Below are 27,422 nucleotides of genomic sequence, written 5' to 3' on the forward strand. Positions count from 1 at the left end.
TGTTCACCGGCGAGTTTCCTTTACGGCCTTGAGCGGTGTCTTTCCTCGCGCGTGCATATCTGCCGATCTTTTTGCACGACCTGAGAGCTCTACTGATTATGTTCAGGGTGCATACTTCGCCGACCCGCCGTGGTTGCTCAGTGGCTATGCTGTTGGGCTGCTGAGCACGAGGTCGGGGGATCGAATTCCGGCCACGGCGGCCGCATTTCGATGGGGGCGAAATGCGAAAACACCCGTGTACTTAGATTTAGGTGCACGTTAAAAATCCCCAGGTGGTCGAAATTTCCGGAGTCCTCCACTACGGCGTGCCTCATAATATAAAAGTGGTTTTGGCACGTTAAACCCCATAATTCAAAAAAACTTAAGTTCACGCCAAGAAGGTCGCCCGTAGCACATCTCGGCCCAGCACTACGGGTCACCGCAAGACAGTGCACAGCGGCGTGGAATTTCTTTCTACTTTTCTGCACAAGTGATAAAGACAATCTGCAAACAGATATGCTTGGATGCATAATCTTGTAGTTGCCCAGCTACGCTGAGAGCGATCGGTCCTGGAAGAGGTGCGTGACTCTCGACGAACTGGTGAAGTACGTTCCTTGGACTTCTCATCGGACAACCTTCAGAAGATGCCAAAAAGGCGGAACTGAAAAATGTGTTACGAGGACCGCAAAGTTGAACAAAAACCAGACGTTTTGTGGTAAAAGTGCGGAGTGCACCTATGCTTCAGAAAATCAAGGAACTGCTTCACCGCATGGCATGAGCGATGAACTAGTCTTAGTTTCTTTCTTTCTGTCCGAAGAACGGCGTTGTACTGAGCATTTATTTTTTCAGACACCATTAAAAGGTTATTTAGCTTTGAAATGTATATCCTGAATTTCCTTTCATAATAATTTTCTTGTACATATATGTTTCTTTGTTATCAACTGGCAGCAAGATGGCGCTTTCTAGAATTTTTGTTTTACCTAATATTTTCTTTTGTTTGGCAACGTATGTTTCTGGAAAGAGCGTATTATTATGCACAATATGCTACGCTCTACTGTGTGCTGGACTTTTATTTGGAGGCGGAGGAGGAAAGAACATTATTGTGTGCCCTGCGAGTTGGTGGGGAGGGCCAAAGGCCCCGTCTAGGTGACGGCCAGGAGTTCGTGGGTCCTGGCGGCATCATCGGCCCGTTGGACGGCCCATAGTGGATCCTCGAGGGCGGGGCTGAGCAGCGCGGCTTCCCAGCGCGTGCGAAGGCTGCTGCTAGAGGACGCGTTTTCTTTATTGTTATTTATCCCTCGGCATTCCCAGAATATATGCTCCAGAGTGGCTCTCGATTCACATGTTTTGCATTTGTCCGTAGGATATACATCCGGATATATGATGTGCGAGAGCGCAGGATTCGAATACGTCCTAGTTTGTAACTGCCGCCATGCGACAGACTGCTTTTTTGTCAATTTTGCGTGAGCTCGCGGGAATATGCGCCTCTGTAACCTATAATGTTTCGTAATGTCATTATATGTTGTCATTCTGTTCTTCCACTCCCGCTCATTTACCGCACCGTCACGTCCGGAGGGTGTCGGGGCGTCACTTGCGACTGCGGCTCGGTCCGTAAGCCCTCGAGCCGCGTCGTGTGCCGCCTCGTTGTTGCCGTCCTCCGCGAGGGTGTGAGCGGGTGTCCAGGTGATGTACATCTTTCTTTTGTAATTTTCGCCTCCTGCAAGAAGAATGCGTAGTGCCTCCGGGGAGATTCGGCCGTTGGCAAAGTTTCTTATTGCCGTCTGAGAGTCGCTGACTATCACGGTTGCGTTAGTTTGTACTTCTTCAGCTATCTCGTTACTTGTGGTGCGTATCGTCGCGCACGTCTTGCACTGTTTCTCCCTATCGATTACGGCTGCCGTAAACCCCCGTCTGCGACTGTATCGAGCCGCGTCTACGAACACTGCGCCCTTGTCGCTGCCAAATTTCTTCTGTATTTGCTTCGCTCTGTTCTCTCTTCTGTCCTTATTGTGTTCTGGGTGCATGTTCTTTAATATGGGAGGTATTACCAATCTTTCCTTCGTCTTTCTCGGGATGTCCACCTTGACACCGTGCTGTGTGTGGTAACCTATGTCTAATTTCTCAAGGATGTGTCTGCCTGCTCTAGTCTTAGAGAGGCGTTCATATTGTTACAATCTCTGATGGGATATTGTGCCGTACATTGCGCTTCAATGAGCTCGTCTATCGTGTTGTAGTGATAAATAATTTTTGAGACCTATAAGAACGACCATTTTCTCGCGGTAACGAAAGAGTTAACGCCTGCTTCACCTACGCCGCTGGTCAGGTCGGCATTGCACTATATTCGGGCTTTTGTGTCTATACATCCGGAACAATGGGCAGACGAATCATAAATTTGAACAGACGAGTTAAGACATCCGTCATCAAGCGCCATTAAATGCAAGCCACTACAGGTTTAGTGTTGTCAGAATTCTTAGCGGCTGGTTCGCGCTGAATAAAACGAATATTCGAAGATGACATCAGATAATTTGTAACTGTTCCCAGATAAAAACGCGCCTTTCAGAACTGAAAGTATAGTCTTGTAATTTCCTCTGATGATTATTATTATGACTTATTTTAACCAAGAATTTACGTGCGCATAAGCGTGCAGAACTGGCGACAGTGGGAAACATGAGGCAAGGTATTGCATTCAGGAATTTAGTAAGCAGCACCGCAACCACTGTAGTACAAGCTGCAGCGCTGATTTTGCAAACTCGCCGTTGTTCAACAGTCTCTTTGTTATCGTATATATATATATATATATATATATATATATATATATATATATATATATATATATATATATATTCGTAATTTTTATGGTTCCTTGTTTGTGCCTCTTTACTGATATAAACTTGTGCTTTGCAGATATGTGTGTTCAATATACTACTAGTCTCGGTTTGTTGTGGCCAACCAAATTTTAAGAAAGGCTCACTTCTTTTCGTTTTTGTTCGTTGTTTCTTCCCTGAATTTCAATTCTCGATCCGCGAAAAATACGCGCCTGGTCATCAGACTAACGATGCGCGCTATTCGGTGGTCCCTAATACTTCCGTTCGGGCAGCACTGGGATCATTTATGGCAGGGATCAGGTTCTCGTGGATTCTTAGCTCCAATACTGGCATGCTGAGTCAGCGAGCATATCTGATTTCATCTTTCTGAGCTCGTTTCATTATTTTTACCTGAGTTCTTTCTTTAGAGGGGGAGGGGCGTACAGAGGGGAGGGGCTAATGCTAACGCTGCACTCTGGTTCTCATCTCAGTTCCACAAGCCGTCCGAATTGGCTCAACATTAGCATATTAAAAAAGGCTCACTAGCAAATGCACGAACGAGAGAACCAAAAGAAAATAAGCGACTGCTATCAGCGAACGGTTTCTTCACTGCCGAGGTATATATGAGGCGGAAGTAATATGGAAAACGGGACCTGCCAGAGACATGATAATGTCGACGTTCCTAATCCTTACAGCTGTTACAAACAGCATATTTTGTACCACATGATGTTTATCAATATCCTCATAGGACCCTTTGTACACATTACCTTCAATATTTCTGAATAGTACATGCGAAGCGATTGCGTAACCTTCCCTCTCTAGGGTATGCGGTTAATGTGAAGCTTTTATTGAATGTGTTTTCACCATGTTGTTGCCGCCATATTTCGAGAAAATTTATACTAATTTGGTATAGGTCGTTGCCTATATGCTCGGGCATACGACGAAATACAACCGTAAGTGGGCTACCGCGAAATGACCTGAGAATACATAATGCAGCGGCAACGCGGCAGCCTACCACAGGACATGGCATCTTCATTTTTGCGTTCATTTAGAGAAAATCAGTCCTTAACTTACCAAACAGGAGGTTGTTATTTCGTACACGTGTCTGGAATGTTTGCTTCCGGTACCTAAAACTAGGATGTAAAGAAAGGTCTTTCACGTCCGTAACATACCAGTCACTAATAAGCATCGACTTGAAAAGCGCTTATGTCCCTGAGTTGCCTTTAGGTATCGGGAGCATATGCGCTTGCATAGCCAAAGTAAAGTCGACTGCCGTTAATGATACCTCCGCTAATTCGACTTTTTGTCCAATTCAAACGCATAGCAATGCCACAGTGAAAAATTATGCATTGTAATAGAATAAAAACTCGTTTAGTTCAAACGCGAGAGCACGTCGCTTCGGTGTTACTCTGCTATTGTAATACAGCATTGAAGTAGTCTGTCGATGGCGAAAGATTACGTCAAGCAATAAAAAAAAAAAGATTGAATTCGTTCAATTTGCCGCCGTTCGTTAATTTGACCTTCCGCATAATCTGACAAAAACTTGCGCTCCCGCAAATGTCGAATTAACGGTATAGTCGACATTATTCAGAAATGTTTCGCGGCAGAGAAAGCGAAGGCTCTAGCGAGTTATATTTTGCCCCACAAAGTTGACTGTCCAAATATATGCCTCGGTAGTGACCTTGCGAAGTTGAAGGGACCGGCAACAAAAGTTTCCAACCTCTCCAATACCGTCAAATCAAGCAGACGAATCATGAACACTACCCTCTCCTCAGAACGGCTAAGCGTTGAGGGCATCATGCCAATGCTAAATGGTAAACCGTTCTTTACTCCCGCTGGTTGTTACTCATCGCTATGTGAAAGTGCCACCATGCTATAGTTACTTGCGCGAATCAGCACGCGAAGCCAGTATTGAAAAAACATTTCTCGATCGATCATTTTCCGAGAAGTTAATCTCGGAACGCGCCGAGCTCAAGCAGAAGTGGACACAAGGAATGAATGCTGTAGAGGTGCGACAACGTTATGACCCAACGACAGTTCTCGAGTTAAACTGCACAACGACCAGCAGTAACTCCACAATGTCAACAGAGGTATTGGTACAACAGCAATGCATCGTGCTCTACAAGTGCGTTATTGCTAAAGTAAAAAGGAAAATGGCGAGCCTACGATAAACATCAACACAGAGTACCACGGCACGCGGGTCCACCAATGTTTCCCCTCTACCGTCCGTGTGTCATGGCGCTTCTGTCCAGCCTTGAGTCATGAACCAGCTAGCGCTTCGAAAACGTTCCTCTGCAAAAGCCTTTCCGAAATCGATCGATCGCGCATATATGGCGTCTGTTAAACGCTATGCCTCGCAGTCTTTCAATGCCCAAGCCGTTCCGTCAGCAGGCTTCAGTGTGTCAATATTAATGCGCAAATATTATTTGGCAAGTGCCCCAGCAAAATCTATCCGTCACGCGAAAAGTGCAATGCCTTGTATTGGCACAAAAAAATACGTAATTTACGAAGTTAACTCAGTTAACTCAGTTAACCGTTATATTAGCGTAAATTTATACGTTTTGTAACTTTATAATCGATAAGAAACGAGCGAAACAAAACAAAAATTGATCACAGAGAATACCCATATTATCAAATTTGTGCATACCCATATGAATGCATAGGGCTCCATTGAAAATGCATGGAGAAGCCTATGGTAGGGGTGGGCCAACTGAAATCTGGAGGTGGGCCAGCTTGAAATTCGAAGGTTGCCCAACTGAAATTTTGGAGCTGGGTCAATTTAAATTTGGGGTGGTCCAACTTCAAATTTTGGGATGGGCCAACTGAAATTTTGGGAATTACGCATATTTAGACAACTCCAGTAGAGTTTCCGCATACTTGTTCTGCACGCGTAACAGCAACAATTGAGACGATGCATTGCTTTTGGGCTTCGGCACTGAGGAAAAAAGATACTCCGGGTAGAAAAGGCCTGTCATTTTATAGCTTCAGCAGTCGTAAAAGAAGAATGAAGATGGTCGTTAGGGCTTGAAGAGCTGTATCTTTATCGCGAACATCAGAAGTGTTAACATTGAAGGCGATGTAAGAAAACAATGTGCCCATAAAGAATCTGAAATGAAAAGAGAAACAATGTCAACAGCACGCAGTAGGCGCAAAAATAATGCAAGCGGGCGCGGCAATTTCCGCTGCCACGTAGCGCAAAGCATTTCTCGCACGCGGGTGACGAGCACCCGCGTCTGGGCAGACAACTTAGCCAGCTTTGGTGGCCGATGATATCTGGCCGCACATCGTCTCACTAGAACAGTGCAGCCTTGCGGAGCTTACACACGGTACTAGTGAACACTGGAGTCATTGCACGTGTGTGTGCTTGTGTCACGACTGGCCGACGCCCATGAAGTGGTCATTCTCGATAGCAAAAGAAACGACACGCTAGGCACCGCTCCGGCACCAGCCACTTCTGTGAACTCCTGCCTTGATGGTTTCCCGTATGGCCTAGTTTCCAGAGTGCTGCATAGCCTTTCAGGAGTTATAGGAGTGCAACCTCTCTCCCGCGACTTTGTTTGTGTGCGAGCGTGTGCGCGTGCGTGTGTGTGTGCGGGGGGGGAGGGGGGAGTAAAGTATGCGGCAGTGCTTCACTGATCATTTTGCCTTCTTCGAACAATTTCGTCGCCATACACTTATATGGAAAGAAATCAAATTCAGTGCCTCGGTAACATGTCTGTGAGACAGCATACAGGCTGTGTTCCGAGAACAGATGAGTTAGTAGATTAATAATTAAGCGAGGTCATACATACGACGGAACCGCCTTACTGATATAAGGATATGTCACCTTGGAAAAAAAAAGTACACTTGTCGTAACGTTGGCTCCCGCTTTCACCTTGTTCTCGTTTTGCGCATCGTGATGTAAGGATTGTTATCTGCCGGTTCACGCCATATAAAACGAATATTCGAAGATGCCATCAGACATTTGGTAGCACTTCCTAGAGGCAAACGCTTTTTTTTTGTCTTGACAGCACCCCTCTGTAGTTTCGTCCTCAAATCAGAAACATCTTTTCCTATCTCGAAAGCCTCAGAAAATATCGAGACACCGTCGTTGGCAGTGTGAACAATGAATCCACTGGCGGTACGTGCTCCTGCCCGACGAAGCACTTCTAGAACCGCGTCGCAAGGGCTGAGGACGCAACGAAGAAAGCTGGTGTTGCACGGTGGGGTGAGAAAGCGGTAGCGGCGAGAGAGACGTCGTTTGTCGAGAGCCACGGAAACGACAACCATGGTGATGGCACTCTGCTCCCGCTTTTTGTTTGTTGTTTTGAGTGATACCGCCTTCTATTTGGTTTCGCACTCTGTTTTTCTAGGCCAAGCCGGGTGGCATCATTTTTCACGGCCTAATTTGAAGCGCGTTGCCCAGGACATCTGAATCGAAGTGTATGGGTTTGGACCGTCGCCAACCTGGAGCATCCGAGAATTCACAAACACCGCGGTACGGTGTCGGCGCTTTCAGCGCATTTTTCTCTTCAGGCCAACTTGTGGGGCGTTTATTTTCAATTTTTTTCGTCATTTTCTGAGCTGCAGACTACGTCTCTGATGATCACAGTGAGGCTGGAAAGCTCTATTCGGCAGCGTCATCATGACAATGTTAAACTGCACGTCAAGCTGGTGCCAGTGGTCGATCGGCTTTTGAGCCGGTCACTTTTCCCGCAATCATCTTCTTTTCTTCTCAAGTCGTCGGGAGTACTACGATTCCTCTCACTGGGTCTGATCAAAGCAACCACAGGCGAAACTCCCAACGGCAAAACAATTTTTTTACGTGACACACATATAAATGTATGCGTGGCTTCAAGATGAAATAAACTTCTGCGTGTTGTATTCTCTGTTGGTACAAAAATTTGAGGTAGAAGAACAATTTTAATGCAAACTGGAAGAATAGCAAGCCAACAAAACGTCATTGTACATTTGTTTCTTTAGAATGACCTGCCCCTTGCTACAGCTGTCCTCTCCACCCGCCAAGTTTCAAGACACTGATATTAGAAATCACCCGTTGACACGAAGTCCACCCACTTTATTAGGGGCACTGCACGTATCTGAAGTTAATTAATTTGAGTTTTCAAGGCATGCCTATCCTAGTATAGTCCATCGCTTTCACTCTGTTCGCTGATTCGTAAGTTCTTGACGATGTCGACATGGGTAGGTTCATGTTGAAGTGTTTTTGCATCCTGAGCATGTATAGTTCCTTACCGTAGCATGCCTTACCGTGTATTGAACTCTCTGTACAAAGTTCATTCCATCATTTCATCTTCCCTTATCGTTTTTCTTTACCTGTTCTCTTCTCTCTATAACGGATGTAATTACATTTATTTTGATAATTATGAATTATTTAGTACTATCCTTTTCCTCTTCGAACGAAGTGAAGTAGCATCCCTTTCAAATGCTCTTCAAGCCAACTTCTGCTCCGTTAAGCTCGTTAAACCTGGCTCCCTCAATCGACGCTTGATGATTACGACTAACGGCGTAGCCAGAATTTAATTTAAGGAAGCGGAGGTGGGATAGAGAAGGGGGCGGGGGTAGAGGGTGGGGGATGTTCGAGGGCTTGAACCACGTCACCCGAACTGTGGCTGCGTCACTAAGTCACACCCGCACACGTCCTTCGCCTGCTTGTGCGTCATCGATCACGTATTTCTGAAGCGGAACGCCAGGTGTCAAAGTAGATTCCCCTGTTGCAACTAACGCCTCCGCTAGCACTGACGCTAGCGAGTTACGCGAAAACATCAGCAACTCCTTTTGTGTTGCATAGACGCAAGGATGCGAATAATAATGGCGTTTTATAAAAGCGATGTGTCGTGTAGCAGTCGCTGGTTAATTTATAGGCGACCGTGCGCTTTACGCTCAATCGAACACGGACCACCGAGAGCTTCCTCGATCCGCCCATGCACTTAATAAAATTACTCTACACTTATCGTGGTATTGATTTGGAGTAGATCGAATCGAGTGTCAGTGAAGGTGGAAAGTATAGCTTTTAGCGTTGTCTTTTAACTCATTATTGGGGCTCAGCGAAATTTTTTGAAAGAGCAAAATACAGATATTGGACTATTAGGTTAATTTTTGCTACCACTGCTTGGAATATAGGATGGAACTGCTAATTTAATCTTATTGCGACAGCAACTACAGAGACCCTGAAGGTGCGATCACGCCGTCTCTGCCGCCATCACCATGCTGTCCTATAGCGTCGACGGCACATGCGTGGCGCGTGCGAAGGAGTGCAGAAACACGTAGTGCACTTGGCTGCAAAAACGACGAATACAAGTGGACGCACGATCACAATGCTCTCAATGAGTTTTGCTGGAGCCAGGCAGCATTCTGGCTTGCGCTGGTGGTGCCAGCGTTATGCGCACATATAGTATTAGCGTTCCTGAGCAATAGTTTGCATACCGCACCGTGGTGCATATATGAGTTTGAACGGAACGCACAGTAAAAATCAAGTTAAAAAATGGCTGTGGCTTCGCTAAGGTTAAGCCCAGGATGCGAAGCATACTAGCCTTTATTTTAGTTGTTGAACCACTGTTTAGCCTGGTGAACTGCTGTTGCTTGGTTATATTTGGTTCGGCTAGACGAAGAAACAACTCATGCAGGCGAGCGCACGAGCTGAGACCAGGCTATGTAGCTACGCGGCCGCAAGCGAGCGCACGAGTTGAGCCTCCGCTTTAGCAGCTGTTATGACGTCATATGGTAGCTACGCGGCCGCGCGCGGCGCAGCAAGGAAGAGCGTGGTTGTGCGGCTAGTATGCTTCGCATAATATGTTTAATCGTATCATTGGGTGGCGACAAACGACCACTTTTCCTTCGGTCTCATCTCGTCGCCGACCAGGTGCAAAGTCCGTAGCCTGACTGCCGGCGTTCATCCTTGCACCGGCGTTGCGAAAAGCCCGGTACCTGCCAGGGCGCAGTTCCTGCTTCGCAGCAGGAGCAACAGTAATAGCGCGACAGCGTCTAGGGCGGCGCCATGTCGCAGTAAATCCAGCGTCGGCGTCCGGCGTAGACCGTCGTTTGGGCAAACATTATCCCTAACCATATGCCCAAACTGTGCAAACCTAACCACGCATACAAAACCACGCAGACCTTCCGTCTAGCGCAAAGAAGCTACTGAAATAATTGAATTTCTAAAAGTAAAATGTGTCAGAAAAATCGTAAAGTGTGACTTACACACAACCTACAGAGATGATAACGTCGGATTGTAATTTCAATATACGAGACAGCGCACGAGAATATACCAGAAAGCCTCTTGCCTCGGCCGCATCACGGCCGAGGCAAGAGGCCGCGTTTCTACCAGAAAGATCGCCTTTATGCATAGCGTTCGTCGCCAGCGTTTCCCAATAAACATTACGGTTACATAAGCTGCACTTGTCGGGAAGCGTGAGAAGCAATCAGGGGTCTTTGAATGCTATCACGTTCCAATCTTAAAGGCAAAGCGCGAGCGTTCTCCAAATTGTTATTCTCGCGGGCTGCGTCGCGCTATATCACGCCCCCACGTATTGTTAGAAAAACGTGCGAGGATCTCAAGCGCACGGCTAAACCTTCTCATCGCTCACAACGCTTCACTTTCGGGCGAAACAGCGAATTTTTTTTGGGCACCTACATTCTCTGGAACTTTCTCTGCCCTTCGTGGACCCTGTTGTTTGAGAGCTGCTATATTGATTTTTCAATGTCTCTGAAGGAAATCGACTTATCACGCTGTTAGGTATCGTGTGACCCAGCCATGTCCCGAATCAACACTGATTGATTGATTGATTGATTGATTGATTGATTGATTGATTGATTGATTGATTGATTGATTGATTGATTGATTGATTGATTGATTGATTGATTGATTGATTGATTGAGCCAGCTCGCAAGCAATGCCAATGGGCGCATAAATCTTCGCGGCTTTCGTTGCCCGCTTTTCTTTTTACTATCAAATGAATAGGCATGCATGACATGAAGAAATAAACAGTAAACACACAAGCCCAATGACGCGCTTGAATCGATGACACACGATGCCTAGCATAGTGGACGTAACATTACACTTGGTACACTATGCACGTAGGAGAGTACTGAGACTCTCAAAGGGGTGGGGCATGGAATCCTGGCGCTGCTCGCAGAATAATAATACGTAGCAAGCCGCGAAATTTGCGGTAGCAGTGCCTATAGCCAGTAGGCAGCTTCGTTTTCCGCGTTCACATAGCGTTAAGGCGGCTCCTTGAGGTTCTGATAATTTTGGTGACCCCGTTCAAGTGAGAATGCGGCCTTTCTACACCAAGTACCAAGCAGTAGCTTATGTCTAATACGCGTTAGTCTCGCTCAATCCATATACCCTTTACCTATCACATACGTCGCAGCTCAGTGAATCACCAGAAGATACCAGTTATTACGTAGGTCACACCGAAAAAGTAGACCAATAACCGCTTCTGTGTTGGTGATCAACGCAATGCCGTTTAAAAAACGCATCGTGTAAAACGCAGTGTCATGTGCGGCCAGTAACTTCGCGTGCGATGCCAGCGTGCAATGAAAAATAATACACGTACCAAAATTAGGCGTCAAGACCGGAAATAAACAGTGACGTTTACGGAGGTTGCGAGGGATTCATTCTTAATTGTCAGATGCATGAGTGATGATATCACTCCACATGTGAAATACTAACAGCCACAAACAATAATAAAGTCCCGACAAGGAATTTTTGCTTTGGTTGGAAGAACTGGTAGTGCATCCTGACCACGGTTCATGGCACAGGCAGCATATTACAGATAACGAACGCCTTACGGGAGAGTGGCAGGAACATACGTAAAGAAGCATACATTTCTGCAAGACAAAAAAAAATCTACAGCTGTTCTCCGAACTTGCTTTTGTCCTACGGATGCGAGTTCCACGAACTCTGGTATGCAAATTCGACTCGGTACCCGTAACCACTCACACGCTGGAGCACCCGAGAACCCTGCTCTTGCATCAGCGCTGCTGGGAGCTCGGAACGCTGGAGCTCAGAAAGCTGATATTAACTCAGCGAGGTTAATATCGAAACTCGTGACTCTGCATACAGATGAAGAGCAAGACGCTTTCTTCAATCTTTCGGCACTTTCTTACTTCTGTTCAAAGTTCACCCCAGGTGCATTGCTGCAAAAAAAAAAAATACGAAAATTCGTACTTCTTTGCGTTCCTTCGATATACAAGCAGCTTGGGTCATATAAGAATTTCTACAAGGCTTCCTTACGGCACGGCAACTACACATCTTTCGACTATACATAATATGAATGTATATATAACGGTGACGGAAAGAAGAACTATAATTATCACAGACATTTTACACCTGCAGGCTTGGCCATCAAGACTCGGGCAGGGAACTTCCCACACAATTTAAAGTTCTAGCTCGTACCTTCAGTTTTCTCGCTGTTAAAATCGCAGGACGAGCGGTGGAGGCTCAGATGACAGTGAAACCCGCGACCCTAAGTTCCGAAGTTTCGCCGAATACTCGTTGAAATAAGGACTTGTCGCTACCAGATTGTCCTCTGCGCTTTTAATATTTTCGACAACCTGTAGATACGTTCGGCTCCAAAGAGGGTAACCTTCAATCTGCAGTTCTGCCATGGTTATATAGAAAAAAAAACTGCAGACATAGATTCACATTTCTCCTCCGTAGACATAGTTTGACATTTAGTTTCCTTGCCATCTAATATCAACGGAGTAGCTGAAAAGTGGAGTATTCGGCTAGAAAATCTCTATCGTATAAATTGAAGAAGTGTTTCTAACGCTTGCCGGAGCCGCAACCTGATCGAATTCGTGATTAGTGCCGAAACTCATTTGAAGTCTCCACATGTACACATTTGCTTCGTTGCACTCGTATGCCATTCGACATGTGTTTCATTCAGCTACATCCCTGTGAGAGCAAAAGTACATAAATTCATTCATGGCGCACAGAGAGAGAGATATATAAATTTCGGGATCGCAAAAAGCCCTGGTTTGTAAAAAATCTCATTATTGCCTCCACGGCCTTCTGACGTGATGGTTCCATCGATGTTGCGAAATTATCTTTTCCGACAGAGGCTGGCAGTCCATCTTGTCGAGCAGAGCGGTAAGTGGCAGTCTGTGCATACAGTACCGCTGGCACAGGCATAGAATGTGACGGACAGTTTCCTCGTTACCACCGTGGTCGCAGGCTAGCGCGTAGTTATTCCTCGGAAAGACAGCGCTCGCGGTGCGCCCACGCTCGCGAACTGGTCCTAATGAGGTCGCGGACGTCCACGGGCAACGACATCTGCCCAGCTGTCGGATTAGGTTCCTCTGGCCTCCTTGAAGCTATTGATTTCAGCGATAGCAGGGGGAAAGTAAACATGTCCGCATTCAAGTTTAATAAGAGGGGAATTAAAGTTTGGTGCCAGAAAAGTAGGTTAACCACAAAGAACGGAGGCGTACAAAAACAAAGTTCCAAATTGTGGCTGAGGAGTTCGTGTTTTCTTTTCTAAAGATAGGCAGTACATTAGGCAAAATAATAACAAGAGCTTGGTGGCGCCACCCAAAGGGGACGCTCATTCATCTATCCAACGAAATCTAGGAATGCAAGCTCGCTTGAGGATTTCTGAGCCAGTCCTCTCCCCAGTTGGGATGCGCCGCAACAGCTCTTCCGGAAGTAGGAACAGACAAGCACGGACGGCGCACGGTGTAATATAGGCTCGCGCGCTTGCCCGTCTTCAAGACCAGGAGTGGTGCCAGGGGGTCCATGGAGAGAACGTGACCTTGCAAGTCCTGCTTCGTGGGGTAGCTGCTTCGTGGGGTAGCTGCTTTGCATTGTAGTGCAGAGCCATGACCCTGAATCCATTTGATTATCCCCATGCTATAGGAAGTGCTTGAATCTGCTGAACAATGTTGATGGCGTGTTTCGTCTGTTAGACGTTGCCAGATGGCCTGTGTTGAATCAGTGTAAATGAAGACGTGCTATGGGATTTCATCTTTGAACGTTGCTAGGAGGGCTTCATAAATGGCTTCCAGCTCTAACAGCGGAAGAGGCGGGTCTAATGCGCGAAATCTCTTCTTAGTTTCGAGGGGAGAATAGGCGATACTGATGAGAGCTGCTGTTCTTCCGCTAGGCGTACATACAGCGTCCATATACAGGAGGCAACGATCAGGCGAACACGGTGTTGGGCTTTGAGCCTTAGGAGTTTGACGCACCTTTCTGCTGGAGATCTTGTTTGTGGGGGAAGAAAACAGCCACGTCGGAATCAAGCGTCCCCTTTCGGCTTGTTTACTGATCTCATACGGACCATTGAATGGGGAGGCTATGGGCAGTATAGACTTATTTAAAAGAGCATGGTGGGTTTCGCCTTTGGGTAAAGGACCTTTTCTGCATGTTGGCGTCTCCGTCTCCGCAGATAAAAGAATAGACAATGGCTAGGCTGCCTTTGGGTAAAGGACCTTTTCTGCATGTTGGCGTCTCTGTCTCCGCAGATAAAAGAATAGACAATGGCTAGACTGCGTTTGTCGCAGTACGTTTATTTATTTATTTTTTCAGACTGGTCCGGCTTCTCCTCCCAGCTTTTTTTTTTTTTTTTGCTGACTGATGAGGGCTCGCATCCTTTCGCATGTAAATGTTTATATTAAGGTGTAATTCTGCAGTTCAGATTTTAAAAAAAGTGGGGACAAATTTATGTACTTTTCATTGTTCCGTACTTTTCCTTTCATTCAGCACGACAAGAACATGTCGTGCCGCTCCGGTTCACAATAAGTGGCAGCTTAAGCACGCTTTCTTTTGTTTCTTTGCATGTGCGCCTCGGCAATGTGAAATGCTAAATTCGATTCGTCTAGACATTTACGTAAGCTTCCCTATACCAAGACTCTTAGATGGAGCGTGAACACGTCAGTCTTTTCCATTCCTTTTACATAAGCTGCACTTGGAGTTGGTCTCGCAATCACATAAAACCTGAAACTAGCAAGGTTGATGAAAGCCGCGATCACTTTACTTGTTTCTTTATCGAATTTTCGCTTTCTTTTCTCTTTCTTCATTTTTTTTTTGGCACCCAAGTTTATTATCACATTTTTCTTCGCGGGCTCAAACCGTCTGCTCTGGAACTAGGTTGACAACATTCACAGGCGGCAATACCAACCACATTCGTGTTGATGACATTTTTTTTTCTTCGACATACGCCGCCCATTCACACTGACCGCAATGTCCAGGCAAGAAGCGCAAATGAAGGTTTTAGAGCGATAGCTCTACTGCTCCAAGTACAAACCCAGAAAACGTCTGGTTCCGCAAATATGACCTTCAAGCTCAGCCAAGGTCATACTGGGACTTAGCCTGCCACTACCTGCGGCTGCTGCGTGCACCGCGTGGGCGCCAATATCTTGAAAGCAATCTGCGATGCGTACAAAGTGCGCCGAGTGCTGGTAGCTTCGCATGCGCTGTGCTTTCGACGCTTCGTCCGCGTTGAAGCGAGACGCAGGATGGAGGTCAATTCGGTCGCGGCTGCTGCCGTGCCGAGCAGCGTCTGTGCGTCGTGTTGTGGTGCAATTGTGCCTGCGATAGTCGCTGACGGCACCCGATCAGCGTTTGTGTCCTCTCCCAGAGCAAGCAAACCTCGTTATCGCTCGACAAACTTGGTTTAACCGCGTTCAACCACGGCAATGTGTGGGAAATAGTGGGAAATTATAATACCGTAGAAGCGGTATCTGAACGTTCTTGATAATAAATACAAGAAAAGATCTAAGATACAAAAACATAAAGCGCAGAGCCGCAGTAACTCGGTGGCTATATATATCGTTGCGCTGCTGAGTTCGAGGTTGCGGGTTGGATCACAGCCGCTGCAGCCGCGTTTCAATGGGGACGAAATGCAGAAACGCTCGTGAACATAGATTCGCGCGTAAGTCGAAGATTCCAGTATGCTCAAAATTAGTTCAGAGCCCCGCACTATATTGCGTGCCTCATAATCGGATCGTAGTACTGGCACGCGAAGTCCCAGCATTTATTTATAATTTTTTTAATGTATAACAGCACTTGACGCTCAAGAATATCTTAAAATGCGATATACCTCCACCGGAACCTCTAAATTTTAATTTTGATAAAATGCAAGTGCAATACAGTCAATGACGTCCGACTACTCTTTAATAATAACAATGTATATCATGCTGAGCGTATATCATCAGAAAGACAAGGTACTTAGTGTAACAAAGCTGAAACATCCACTCGAGAAAAAAAGAAGGAATAATGTAATAATAAATACAGGGACGGAATAAGGTAACGATTCTATTCCGATGCTGTTTCTTGTCACACTTCGTCAGTATAGTCCGCATGGCGCTCTGACCACGTTAACCACGGAATCAGCCAGCCGTGAACAATGAATAAGAAGATAAGGAATGAAGCGAACGAAGCTAAATGAATCCTTACATTACACCGGCCCAGCAATCTTCATCTCGGTCACTGCGTCTCAATTCAAGCCGGGTCCTCTGTTATTCAATGTGCCTTTCAATCAGTGGATTGGTTGAAATATTGAGCGATCGTTGAAGAACGTCAATTCAACGTTTCTCATTTGTACAGCAAGCCAGATTGCTGCTGAGTGTATCTCTAAAAGTATGCGTGCAAGACTGTCTCTGTCGCAAAAACTTTGTCTTCCGTAACTCTCCATTTGTGATCATTCGTACCTGCAGGGAGAAAATATGCCAGTTTAGTTTTTTGTTTCTTTTTTACTCTGCTTTCATCGAAGCTGAAATCCCTTCTAGTCTCGCATTACCAAGTATGGCATGAGTAGCCGCTATATATGAGAGCTAACAACACGTTGTGCTGAGTATTACACACGGCGAAGCGCATGCGGCTCCCAATGAGATTTGGGTAGTTGCGTGTATCACTCAAAATGCAAGAAGCGAAAATCGTGAAAAGCGCTGAAACCGGCTCGAGAGCAAACAGATGCGACCACTTGATTGAAAGTATTCACGCAGTAAAATTTGTCCTGTACGCGGCCCGTATACCAGTCAACAAACCGTACTGGCAGCCTCTATGCGCACTGCGTGCGCTGTTATATTTATTTATTTATTTATTTATTTATTTATTTATTTATTTACTTCTATTGATACCATGCGTCTCGTAATTTTTACGCACGATTTTTTCCCCCTCGTTAGTGAGGTTCTAAAGTTTCTGCATAAATTGCATCGATGCTTTAAGCTATGCCAGAGCTGAGTAAGAATAAACACGCGATTACCGTCTCCGCCCTATCGCACAGATGTGGCCTCCACCATGCAACTCCGCTCAAAGTAACAACACGTGTCCAATGTGATCGATGAGAGAAAGGAATAGAGAGCCTGGACGTTTGCGATATAAACACCGTGTCGTGGGCCGTGCGGATACAAAGCAATCACGATAAACAGCGCCGAAGGAAGGAGATGACGGAGAATCGTATTACTACAGCAGGGGAGCCTTTCAAAGCGCACGTCAACAAGTTGCAACTATTGATCTCGCATACAAGCGCAAGCAAAGACCAGTCGTGACGTTGCGCACGTACGTGACAGCCAAGCAGATTGCGACAGCTCTTTTATTGACAGCTGCGGCGCAGCCGACGCGGACCAGCGCGGCTTAATGCCCTCCGCCTCATCGCGTCGGTTCTTCAGCGCCGCGCAGTCGTCGCTCGGCTACGATTTCCAGGCTGCTCACGCCTCAATTTCCTCTCAAGTTTGGAATGCCTGAGAGAACGGCCGTCGTCCATTTAGTCTGCTGGAGAAAATAATCTGCACTGCAGAGTTGAGCTGATCCTGAAGCTCCTGCCACCGAAGCTGCAGGTTCCTTTCCCAAGAGGGCGCCATCCTACTCTTCTCGCCACAAGCTGTTTGTCGGAGTCAGAATTGGAAGCATGGGGCGTGCTAAGCCCGCACTGCGCAGTCAGGTATCCGTATGCCTACGACGTCGTGTTCGTTCGCTTAATCCACCCGTGGGCTGCACCAACAGATAAGCTAGCTTACGAACCCTCCGCAGTTGCTTTCGACACTTGCGAGGAAGTGCCATAAATATTTCTTCAACCCCCGAAGCCAGGCATTGCGACATAACTTCCTGTCTCGTTGGGCTAATTAACTCTTAGAACAAGTGACACCCCCTCTCTCTTACTATAAATACCTGCTATACAGCTGCGCTCCCACGGCATTACTCGTTTCAGCCTTTGTAAAGGTAGCTGTAGTGGCCACGAAACCCGGGATTTAATAAACCCCACTTATTACTTAGAGTCGTTAATAAGTGCACAATTATTGGACACCCGTAAAGTCGTTAAGCATGACATGTGGCAATGAATGATTTTAATGAAGTATTTTTTAAAACTAAAATTGCCAGTACTGTAAACCTCGATTCTATGTTAGATATTTTGAGCAGTGCCATCGCAGTAAACGCGACAACGAAGGAGCACCAACGAGATACTACAAGGTGATGGCACCCTACAATTATTTGAACAGAAGCGAGAGTGCACATGCACGTTGTAGACCCCATTGTTGGTAATATCAATGCGAGTTATTTGAATGAACACTCTCCTGAAGAATCATTGTAATCATCGTCATAATGGGCATCATAGCAGTACTTCATCATGCGATGTCGTTGTTCCGAAACAGGCAGCCTATGCGTATCACACAGCATTGTGGCACTGTCTATGAAGCCCTAGCGTAGTACACAGGTCACAAACCCTGATTCAGCGAAATGAATGAAATTTTGTTAAATTCCGGAATTTCACGTGCCAAGATCACGATATGAACTCCGAAAGTACTACGACTTGGAGCGAAATTTGGAATAAACAACAGTTTTGAATTAAGCGACGTCAAAATAGTGGCAATGTACAGCGATATACCGCTTCCTGTTATAATGAAAAGCTTTTTTAAGCGGTGCGGAACAAATATAACCCAAACACATTTCATTGAACATTTTGGGAAAGAATATTAAACTAGTGTCAGCCTCAGAAGCTATTCTAAGTATATATATGTTTTGCGTATTCACTGGCTTCAATCGGCAAATTGCAATATATGTCCCAGAGGGGTTGGAAATAAAGTTAATAATTCTCATTAGTCACCTATGCATTTCAATTTTTAGTGCAAATAGCGCCTGCCTATTCGAGTAATCCAGCCAAAAGAGCTGTTCTGTCGACCAAAGGCGACAATTTAAAGTGACGTTCAGATATCTTAAAGAATCTGGCATAGCGTGCACTGGACTGAGCAATGCGGAAGAGTACGGTCAAAATGCGCTAAGCGATTTGCTAATCTATTTAGCAGTTTGTCATACCTCTAAGCTGATAGACCAGCTTTATGTAACTATGCACACCGGCTATATAAGCGGCCAGTGTATGCAACTAAATAAAATAAACAAATAATATTTCTTAGGTATTTTTCTAGCTCTCCACGTGTCGCGGTATAGTCGCCTTAGAGGTTTTGGAAACACGGATGTGTTAACATCAGCAAACATGTCAAGCCCCGGAACACGTCTTGCACGCCGTGTCAGCCTAAAAATATGTGCTGTATACGTGCGGTCTATAGTCATACGCGCATCAGACTTGGTATAGGTCAAGCTTCTCCTCTGCTTCGTGCTGGCGGAGTCGCGTTGGTACACTCTGTGTTTTAGCTTTGTAGCCGAACTTCCTTCATCGGTCATTGCGGCGAATCTGGCGTGATGGACAACGACATGGGAATAACGAGTGTGGTGTGAGCATCCGATGCGAGCTCACCTATCCTATGCCTTGTTTCCATCAACGCCGCCGTGTCCTAGGACACTGAGAAAGTATTTTGAGCTTTCGTGTGGTTAGCCTGGCGAGGTCTTGTCACAGCTTATTCTTAAAGCTTATTCTTAAAGCTTCTACAGATCGTTTAACTCTGCCTACATTGTTTGCATCAACATCTATCCAGATATCATTAACTATAGCTGAGACGCCAAAAAGCACGTTAGCCGGATTCTGTTAACCCCTGGCAGGGCACGCAGTTTATGCCCAAGTTAACTGATGTGCTGACAAAAAGAAGTGTTTAAATATTATGATTACATCTTGGTGACGTTACAAGATAGCAGGATTATAGAACGGATCAAATTATTTGTCGAATGAAAGTTTACTGCACGCAAGAATAGCGGGTCACATGTGTTCACATAGAATGATTCGTGTGTTATTCTGACAACATCAAAACAATAGTTTTCGCTGACCGCTACTTTATTCTCAAGAAAATTCTTGAGGAAGATCACCTTTTTGGTCTGCATCATTATTAAAGCAGTTGCCATCTTCATTTGTCTGCTTCACCAAGAAAAAAAACGCTGCTGTCGGATGCACACCTTGCTATCAGAGAAGCGAGTGCCTAGAAGGATCCGTGCCCGTAACCAAATGTTTGGACTAACCTGGTAAATACTTTTTCCACGTGATTTATTGAACGGTGCGGACTAAAAAAACAAATGGAATCTTCATGCGCAATCCGAAAGAAAACAAAGAACCGAATAGGAAATAAGTTCTTTCAAAAGTGTTAGAATAAAAACGCAGGCCACTATACGCGACCGTGTAAGTAAAGCTTCCAAGCCGCATTTTAGACCAAATTTTCGTGGCTTGCGCTTCCAAATAAGCAGTTCTCTCTCTCTCTCTCTCTCTCTCTCTCTCTCTGCATTGACCTGAAAGACTTTCAAAACCTTGATTGTGTGACAGAGCCTTGGAGACATAATGTCGCCAAGGCTCTGAAACGCCTGTCGTATACTTGAAACGCTTGAAACGCCTGTCGCAGTTAACTTTCCGATACAAAGTTCAGCCAATAAAAAAGGACTGTATTACGGTTCGTTGCCTAACTTAAAATTCAAGTACCTTGAATTTAGCTGATAAACTGCAGACAAGCACGCACAATTATAATTACGGTTTTGATGGATATTGAGGCCAGTGTTCATTGCATTATCTTGTCCAGGTGGCCGAAATTTATTTGTAGGATACCACTACAGCGTCTCTCATGAACAGAGTGAAGCGTGGAGACGCTTAAACCGCAGAATTTGAGTAATATAGATAGTGCACAAGTTGCTGCGCTGCAATATCGTTACGTTCTGCGCTAACTACAGCACCGTATATATTAAAATGCAGAGTTCCACTTCTACGTATGGTTAGCGTGGGCAGGCGTCAATGTCCTCTCTTATTACTTAAGGCAGGTAATATCAAGACTCACTTACTACCGCAAGGTCTACAATTTTTTTTCTTTTTTATTTAAATTTACTTTCTACACTGTCAAATATTTTGCTTACCAAGAACATCAATGACTGCCATTATTTAACATGTCTTATCGCAATACATTCCGCGCAAATCAGACTTAATTGTACGCTTACAGAAAAAAGAACCGCTTGCAATACAATTACTTCATTAAAAATGTAATTAATTACAGCAACTAATAACTATTCAACGAAAGTAACCAAGCCATTACTAAAAGTAATCGATTGCATTTCACATAGCTTTATTATTATTATTATTATTATTATTATTATTATTATTATTATTATTATTATTATTATTATTATTGTGATATGTGATTGTTTTCCTATTTCAATGTATTGTCTTGCCAATTCTGCAAGGCCATGTCCCACAATCTTTGTAGGCTTAGACAGGCCTGATTATAACGCTGTATATGTGTTATGGCAAGAGATATTGTTCGTGTTGTTGTTGTTACATTTTCATTTATTTTATTTATTTGGTACATACTGCCGGCCTGAGTGTCAGGCCTTGGGCAGGACTGGGTATATATATGAAACAATACAAGAATAAATGATCAATACAAGGATACAAAAATTCCTTATCAACACCATCCTAACATTGCGCATAACAGCCCTCGGCATTGCGCCTAACAAAGTGAGCATTCGATATCGCAGCTCATATATATAAAGCAAGAAAGAATACAAGAATGAGTGAAACAATACAAGGATACAAAAATTACGTATAAATAGCATCCTAACGTTGCGCATGACAGCACTCGGCACTGCGCATAACAAAGAGAGTATTCGATGTCACAGCTCGGGGGGGGGGGGGGGGGGGGACGAACGCACATGAATAAAAGCGCATGAAAAAAAATGCTTGATAAATAGAAGGCAATTACTTATCGCAAACGTTCAAGCGCGCACATGAAAGACGAAATAGTGGGGCTTTCGACCACCTCAGCGGGCAGGTCGTTCCTATTACGGATTGTAGGCGGATTTGTAAATACATTAAATAAAAGGAGCTGGCCTAGTACTTTCAGTGCGTTCTCTGCGGCCATATACACGTTATCTTCATTATTAATCGGTTTTTAAATTTTTCATTTCACACCTTCCTTCGTCTTCCTGCCAAAGCTTGCGCTTGTTGTAACGTCCGAACACCTTGCGCACAAGAATGTGGCTACACCATACCGCGATACTCGGGCCTGGTCCTCTCTAAAGCGCTGCGCTTTATTGTTGCTGGCGCTCGGAGGAGGTGCTCTTGGCACGGCCAATAAAGAAGCTGGAGAAATCGCCCGCAGGATCAATCGCCGGTCGTAGGGTCACCGTCCGAAGTGGTCTTCCGTGTAGAGTCATAGCAGTGCCGGTTCAGTTTGTCGGCCGACATCTGGGTTAGCGTTCAGATTAAGGAACCAATACCGAGCGCCCGGGTTTGCCTGTCTGAACATGCGCACTCGCGAGGCTGCTGCGTGACGCGATCGCGGGCATATACCGCGATTCCCGTCAAATTCAAGGGCTGTGTCGCGTATTACAGCTTGTCTCGTCATTAAAGTAACTGCTTACATGTAACCAATTACTGAAAAACATATGTGAATCACAGTGAGCGTTGTTGAGCAAAATGTAATCAATCAAATACAAAACAACAAGAAATGTAATTGAGTAAAAATAAATAATTACACGTAATTAGTTACGTGCAAGTTCAGTGTAGGTGGGAGGAAAACTGCACTTTCGGTGGCAACACACCTTCACTACTACTCATTAGAATACGTCTATTGTCATGTCTCCTTTTAGGCACTAACGTAAAACAAAGAAAAGGCAAATAAAAATGCAGCACATCCAACGAGTTGGAATCTGTAGACGGCGAAGCTTGGTCTGAGTGGATAAAGAGTCGAAGCACGAGCACGCGCACGCACATACATACACGCGCACACAAAAGCGCATGCGCACGCGTCACACCGAACCTTTTGTTAAGCGGAGTTGCTGACAGCTGGCCAGTACTATGGACGCCTTGAATGCATCATGGTTTCAGAGGCAGCATGCGCTTACATACGTAGCGCAATCCGAATCCATTCTCTCCGCAAGAAGCGTTTAGATCCTCATTTCCGTGAAGCCGCAAATTCGCGAAGGCGAGCTTTCTGCTTCCTTTTTCTTTTACCCTTGCCCCCGCTTGGCCGGCGCCGCCGCTACCAGGGATGCTCGGAGGCGAATACCATCTGGTGGTGCTGAAAGGAAACCAGCGCTGTGTGCGGCGCGCGTGCTCCGCTGTGGTTGGCTAAATTATTCGCCAAAGCGTATAGCCAGGCCGCAGGCACGTTCCCGAAACCCGGCAATGTTCGCAAAGAAAATCTTCGCTTTTAAACGTGCTCCTACATCGTATCATTCCTTTTGTCACGTCGTCGAGCGCTGCTAGTTACTCTTTAGACGTCAAATAAGCTAGGCCTTATTCTTACCTCGCAATAACTTATTTCCCTAGCGTCGTAAAGTGAAACTAAATGTTAACGTCGCTTTGGAAACTAGCTAGCCTAGTTTCAAAAGAAAACTGACTTGTGCTTTAGCAGTTTTATTCTGCATTTTAAGGAAGTGAGTGAAAGTTTTCAGTTTGTGTTGGCGTACTAACTGGAGTGCCAAGGCAAAAATGTATTCATTACGACTTTCAAGGGAACCAGCCTTCGCGAGTAATCCCCTATCGTGACAAAAGTGCAGGATATTTCCCACCAGCCAGCAAATAGTCAATGTCTGCGAAAAGCCTAATCGTAAGCTCAAACCCAATTCCCGATGTCCTGCTCCCTGATCACCGCCTTGGCGAGCAACAGTCGGGCTCTAACTGAAACGCGAAAGAAATAGAAAACGGCACTGTTATTCCTGCACAAGAACCCCGCAGATCTTTAAATAATTGATGTCGATGCTCATAAGAACAGGACACCTGGAGCTCGCCCCTTTACTATCCTAATCACGACTGCTACACGGAAGCATCCTGCTCGATTCCTTTCCCGTTCGAATCTCTCCGATCGCCAGCCGTTCTCCCCTTTTTCGCCTGTTGGATTATGCAGTAGGGGAGGAAAATCAGCGGAGGGCCGATATCGCATCCATGAATACAAATCACGCGCTTATACCAAGTTGCCTCCTCCGCCAACGACGCCCTGTTCAGAGCAGCAGGCACAAGGCATTTGAGGGACGCTAAAGGAAGCGTCGTGCATGAGGCCACTAAATTGAAAGAGGAAGCAGCACGGGAGAAAGAGTAGGCACAATGGGCATATTTAAACACAACTAAGGCAGCGTCTGCTCCGACACGATCTCGGGTGAGAGCACGCATGCGGAGCTGAATATCCGGCAACTGCTCCCTCCATTTCGAGATAGAGTCGACCTAGCGTACGAGTTTCAAAAGTTTAATTAAAAAACATCCTCATAACGCGGCCATCCAGCCACCAGAAGTGCCGCTCGTATACGTCTTCGTACTGCGGGCATGGAATGGCTCGCGACTATAGAGCGGAACACCAAGAAGTAGATTAAATCGGGGAAAGTGCGCCGCCTAATTTTGAACAACGGCTTACAAGGACTTGGTTCGCGCGGTGCATTAATGAATAATGATAGGGCCAAATCCGCGCCCGCTCTTGCACTCACCGAGCGGGCAAGCGAGCGAGTGAACGAGCCCACGGAAAGGTCTGAAATGAGCGGACAGCTCGACGGCTGCCATGTCATTTCGCCATAGAGTCGTGCTCTTTCGCGGGGAGAAAGAATAAAATAGGCGGACATTTGCACAGGGGGTCTGTAACTTTGCCAACGATTCTTTTTTTTTTTTTTTGCTACAGATAAAATTTGAGTCACCTCTTGCCAATTGTCATAAAAAAGAAGATAAATGTACGTATATATGGTTTGATTAAAAGGACTCTGACAAACCTGGCCGTGGAACGTCTGCACGTTTCAAGCATGCGTCGAATTTTGTTCTGCCTAAGTAAAAGACCATGTTTAGTTTATAATAGAGTCCAGATTTAGCATAGTTGCGAAAATTACTTTTTTTAAGAACAGCGCAAGAAGATAACGCGACATAAAATACACGAATACAACAGAGAAAAACTGACCACCATAACCAGTGCAAAAAACAGAGAGAGAGAGAGAGAGAGAGAGAGAAGAAAATAATAAGAAAGACGAGACGACCCAACCCTTCGTCGTGTTCCTTGTTCTCAACAAGTTCGCAAACTACCGATAGATTTTAGCAGTGGTCATATCTTTTAAAACATTTAGCATGATATACATGTATGCTAAAACCTGTACGATAGAGGAGGAAAACACAAACTACATCACAGGCGAAGGGTAATAAAGCTTGGTGCACATATTTTTATGCATTTCAGCCAGTGGCGAGGTCAAAGAAATCAACTACAAATAAATATTTTTACTGATGTTTCGAAGTGTACAAGCAAAATATCCTGTTCACCTTAGAAGTGTTTACTGTTTTGATGAATTTCTTTCTGCCATTAAAATAAAAATCAACAAGCAAGAACTTATTTGAACGTTTGCATAGTTTCACTTAAATAACCTACTACTTTATTCGCGTGTTGATACACGCGTACCACTAATGCTACGGCAGGAAAATTATGTATTTTTCATACCTACAAACAGAACGAATCATTCAGAAGCAGCAGATAGAGTGCACGTGCGGTCAATAACGCAGATACATTTGTACGGTCAAAATAACTTTCCCTGCGCACAGTTCAAAAGTCAGAGTCAATTAGATTTGGGAGGCTTTATGACTTTCAGTGCGATAATTCTGAAAGTGGCACTGCACGAAGCCCACTGGTGAACCATCACCAGCGGTTGCGAGCACATTGACTATCTTTCCTTAACGTGAGGCACAGAGCAAACGAGCACGCAGGACGTCCTTCTTCCTTGTTATCTCCCTTTTTTCCTAGTTATCTTTTTCTCCCCTTCCCATGTGTAAGGTAGCCAAATGGGCGCGACCATCGTTAACTTTCCCGCCTTTTCTTATCACTCCTTTCGCTCTATCTCTACGGGCTTAAGTCGTTTCATGTTTCTTGCCGCTTCTTCATTATTTCCACGAGATGTGGTTTCCACCCAACTGTACTTTCAGCAGAAAAAAAAAAACATACGCACTTTGCCGACTAAGGGTCAGGACAATGGAGAAAATATAGCGAGCGGCAGAAAAAAACAATGAAATAGAAATCAGCAGTGCCGAGGGGCCACCGCGCAGATCTACTGAAGTCTCCTCCCGAAATTAGATCCATCAGCGAGTGAAAGAGCCCAAAAGCCCGAAATGTGAGCACCGAAAAAAGGCACTGCCCCAAATTGGAGGCACACTGGCAGACAGGGAAAATGTTCAATTGAACTAAAAGCACGACTATCCAGATTGCATCAAGTGACATTCACTATGGATGCACTAGCAAATAAATAATAATATGAAAGAAAAGAAAAAGAAACACGTCGTACCGATACACATGTCTCGAAGGAAACGCGAACAGATCACGTGTGTCTATGTTAAAAAGCGTTGACAATTTTTCGGGCAAACTTGTTGTCACACATTAAGCAAACAACGCCCTATGCAGATGCAGGTGGCCGGAGTACAATTGGTCAGGCCAAATAAACAAGGTTTAGGACGCTATAGGCATTAACCTATTTCTGTACACGAATGGGATAGCCTTTATTCTAAATATGACTTGGACTGGTTCAAAGGAAAAACTAAACATGCAAGCTCATGAAGGCGAATAGAAAAAAACACGAAATACCACAATATTTCTCTATATAGTAAGGAACTAGCACTTGTACAGCTGACTTATAGGCTCTGTATATGAAAATGAAGCAAGTATTCAAGCAGGTACGTACCACCAACCGCAGTTGGCCCAAGAAGTAGCAGGAGACAGCAAAATGTGGCCGCCGATAAAAGTACATCCATTGTTTTTCCAATACACACAACCTTTGGCATTATCCTTGTTTGACTTAGCGACGTCGGCTTTTCCCAGTTCGTTGCAGTCCAAATGGTTTCTTCAGGTGGACCGCTAGTTTTCAAGCAGCGCATACCAAACGTAACAGGGACACTAGAGCAAGAAAGCCGAACAACGTAACTAACGTAAAATTGCAAATAACTGCGCACAGTTCTGCGTCTTCAGGCGAACAGCAGCTAATTATTTCGCATTGAAATTGGCTTTTCTCAATATTTTAGTCCTCGCCGAAAGTAGCTCACCCAGAGTTTATACGGTATGATCAAAGTTGCGACAACTAAAAGCGACTTGTCTGTCTTTGCTTTTTCTAAATAAGGACGCAACAGCTTTCGAAGAACCAGCTGAGACGCGCAGGACTCGGCGGGCAGCGAGATAGCCGCAGGCCAGCTGAGAGCTACGATTGCGAAAGCCGAGCTAATCAAGTTCTCGCCGCTCGCGCCGGTTTCCGAATCGCGACGCGGAACGTCGACGAAGCTTGGCGAGGCGCGAGTGGCAGCCGGCGCGCAACGATCGCGAGCGCGAGTGCGGGAA

The 27,422-nt window shown here is 45.3% G+C and overlaps 1 protein-coding gene across 1 annotated transcript in view; it reads right to left on the reverse strand.

Annotated features, from left to right (window-relative positions):
* The window catches only part of LOC142581821 (neural cell adhesion molecule 2-like), a 68,515-nt gene extending 41,337 nt beyond the window's left edge, over positions 1 to 27,178 (reverse strand). Inside the window, exon 1 of the mRNA XM_075691269.1 lies at positions 26,776 to 27,178. Within this exon, the coding sequence (XP_075547384.1) occupies positions 26,776 to 26,968 (193 nt within the window). The 5' untranslated portion in view covers positions 26,969 to 27,178. The remainder of the gene's footprint in view (positions 1 to 26,775) is intronic.
* Positions 27,179 to 27,422: the final 244 nt, after the last annotated feature.

This window comes from Dermacentor variabilis, chromosome 5 (assembly GCF_050947875.1).
Source record: "Dermacentor variabilis isolate Ectoservices chromosome 5, ASM5094787v1, whole genome shotgun sequence".
NCBI classification, from domain to species: Eukaryota; Metazoa; Arthropoda; class Arachnida; order Ixodida; family Ixodidae; genus Dermacentor; species Dermacentor variabilis.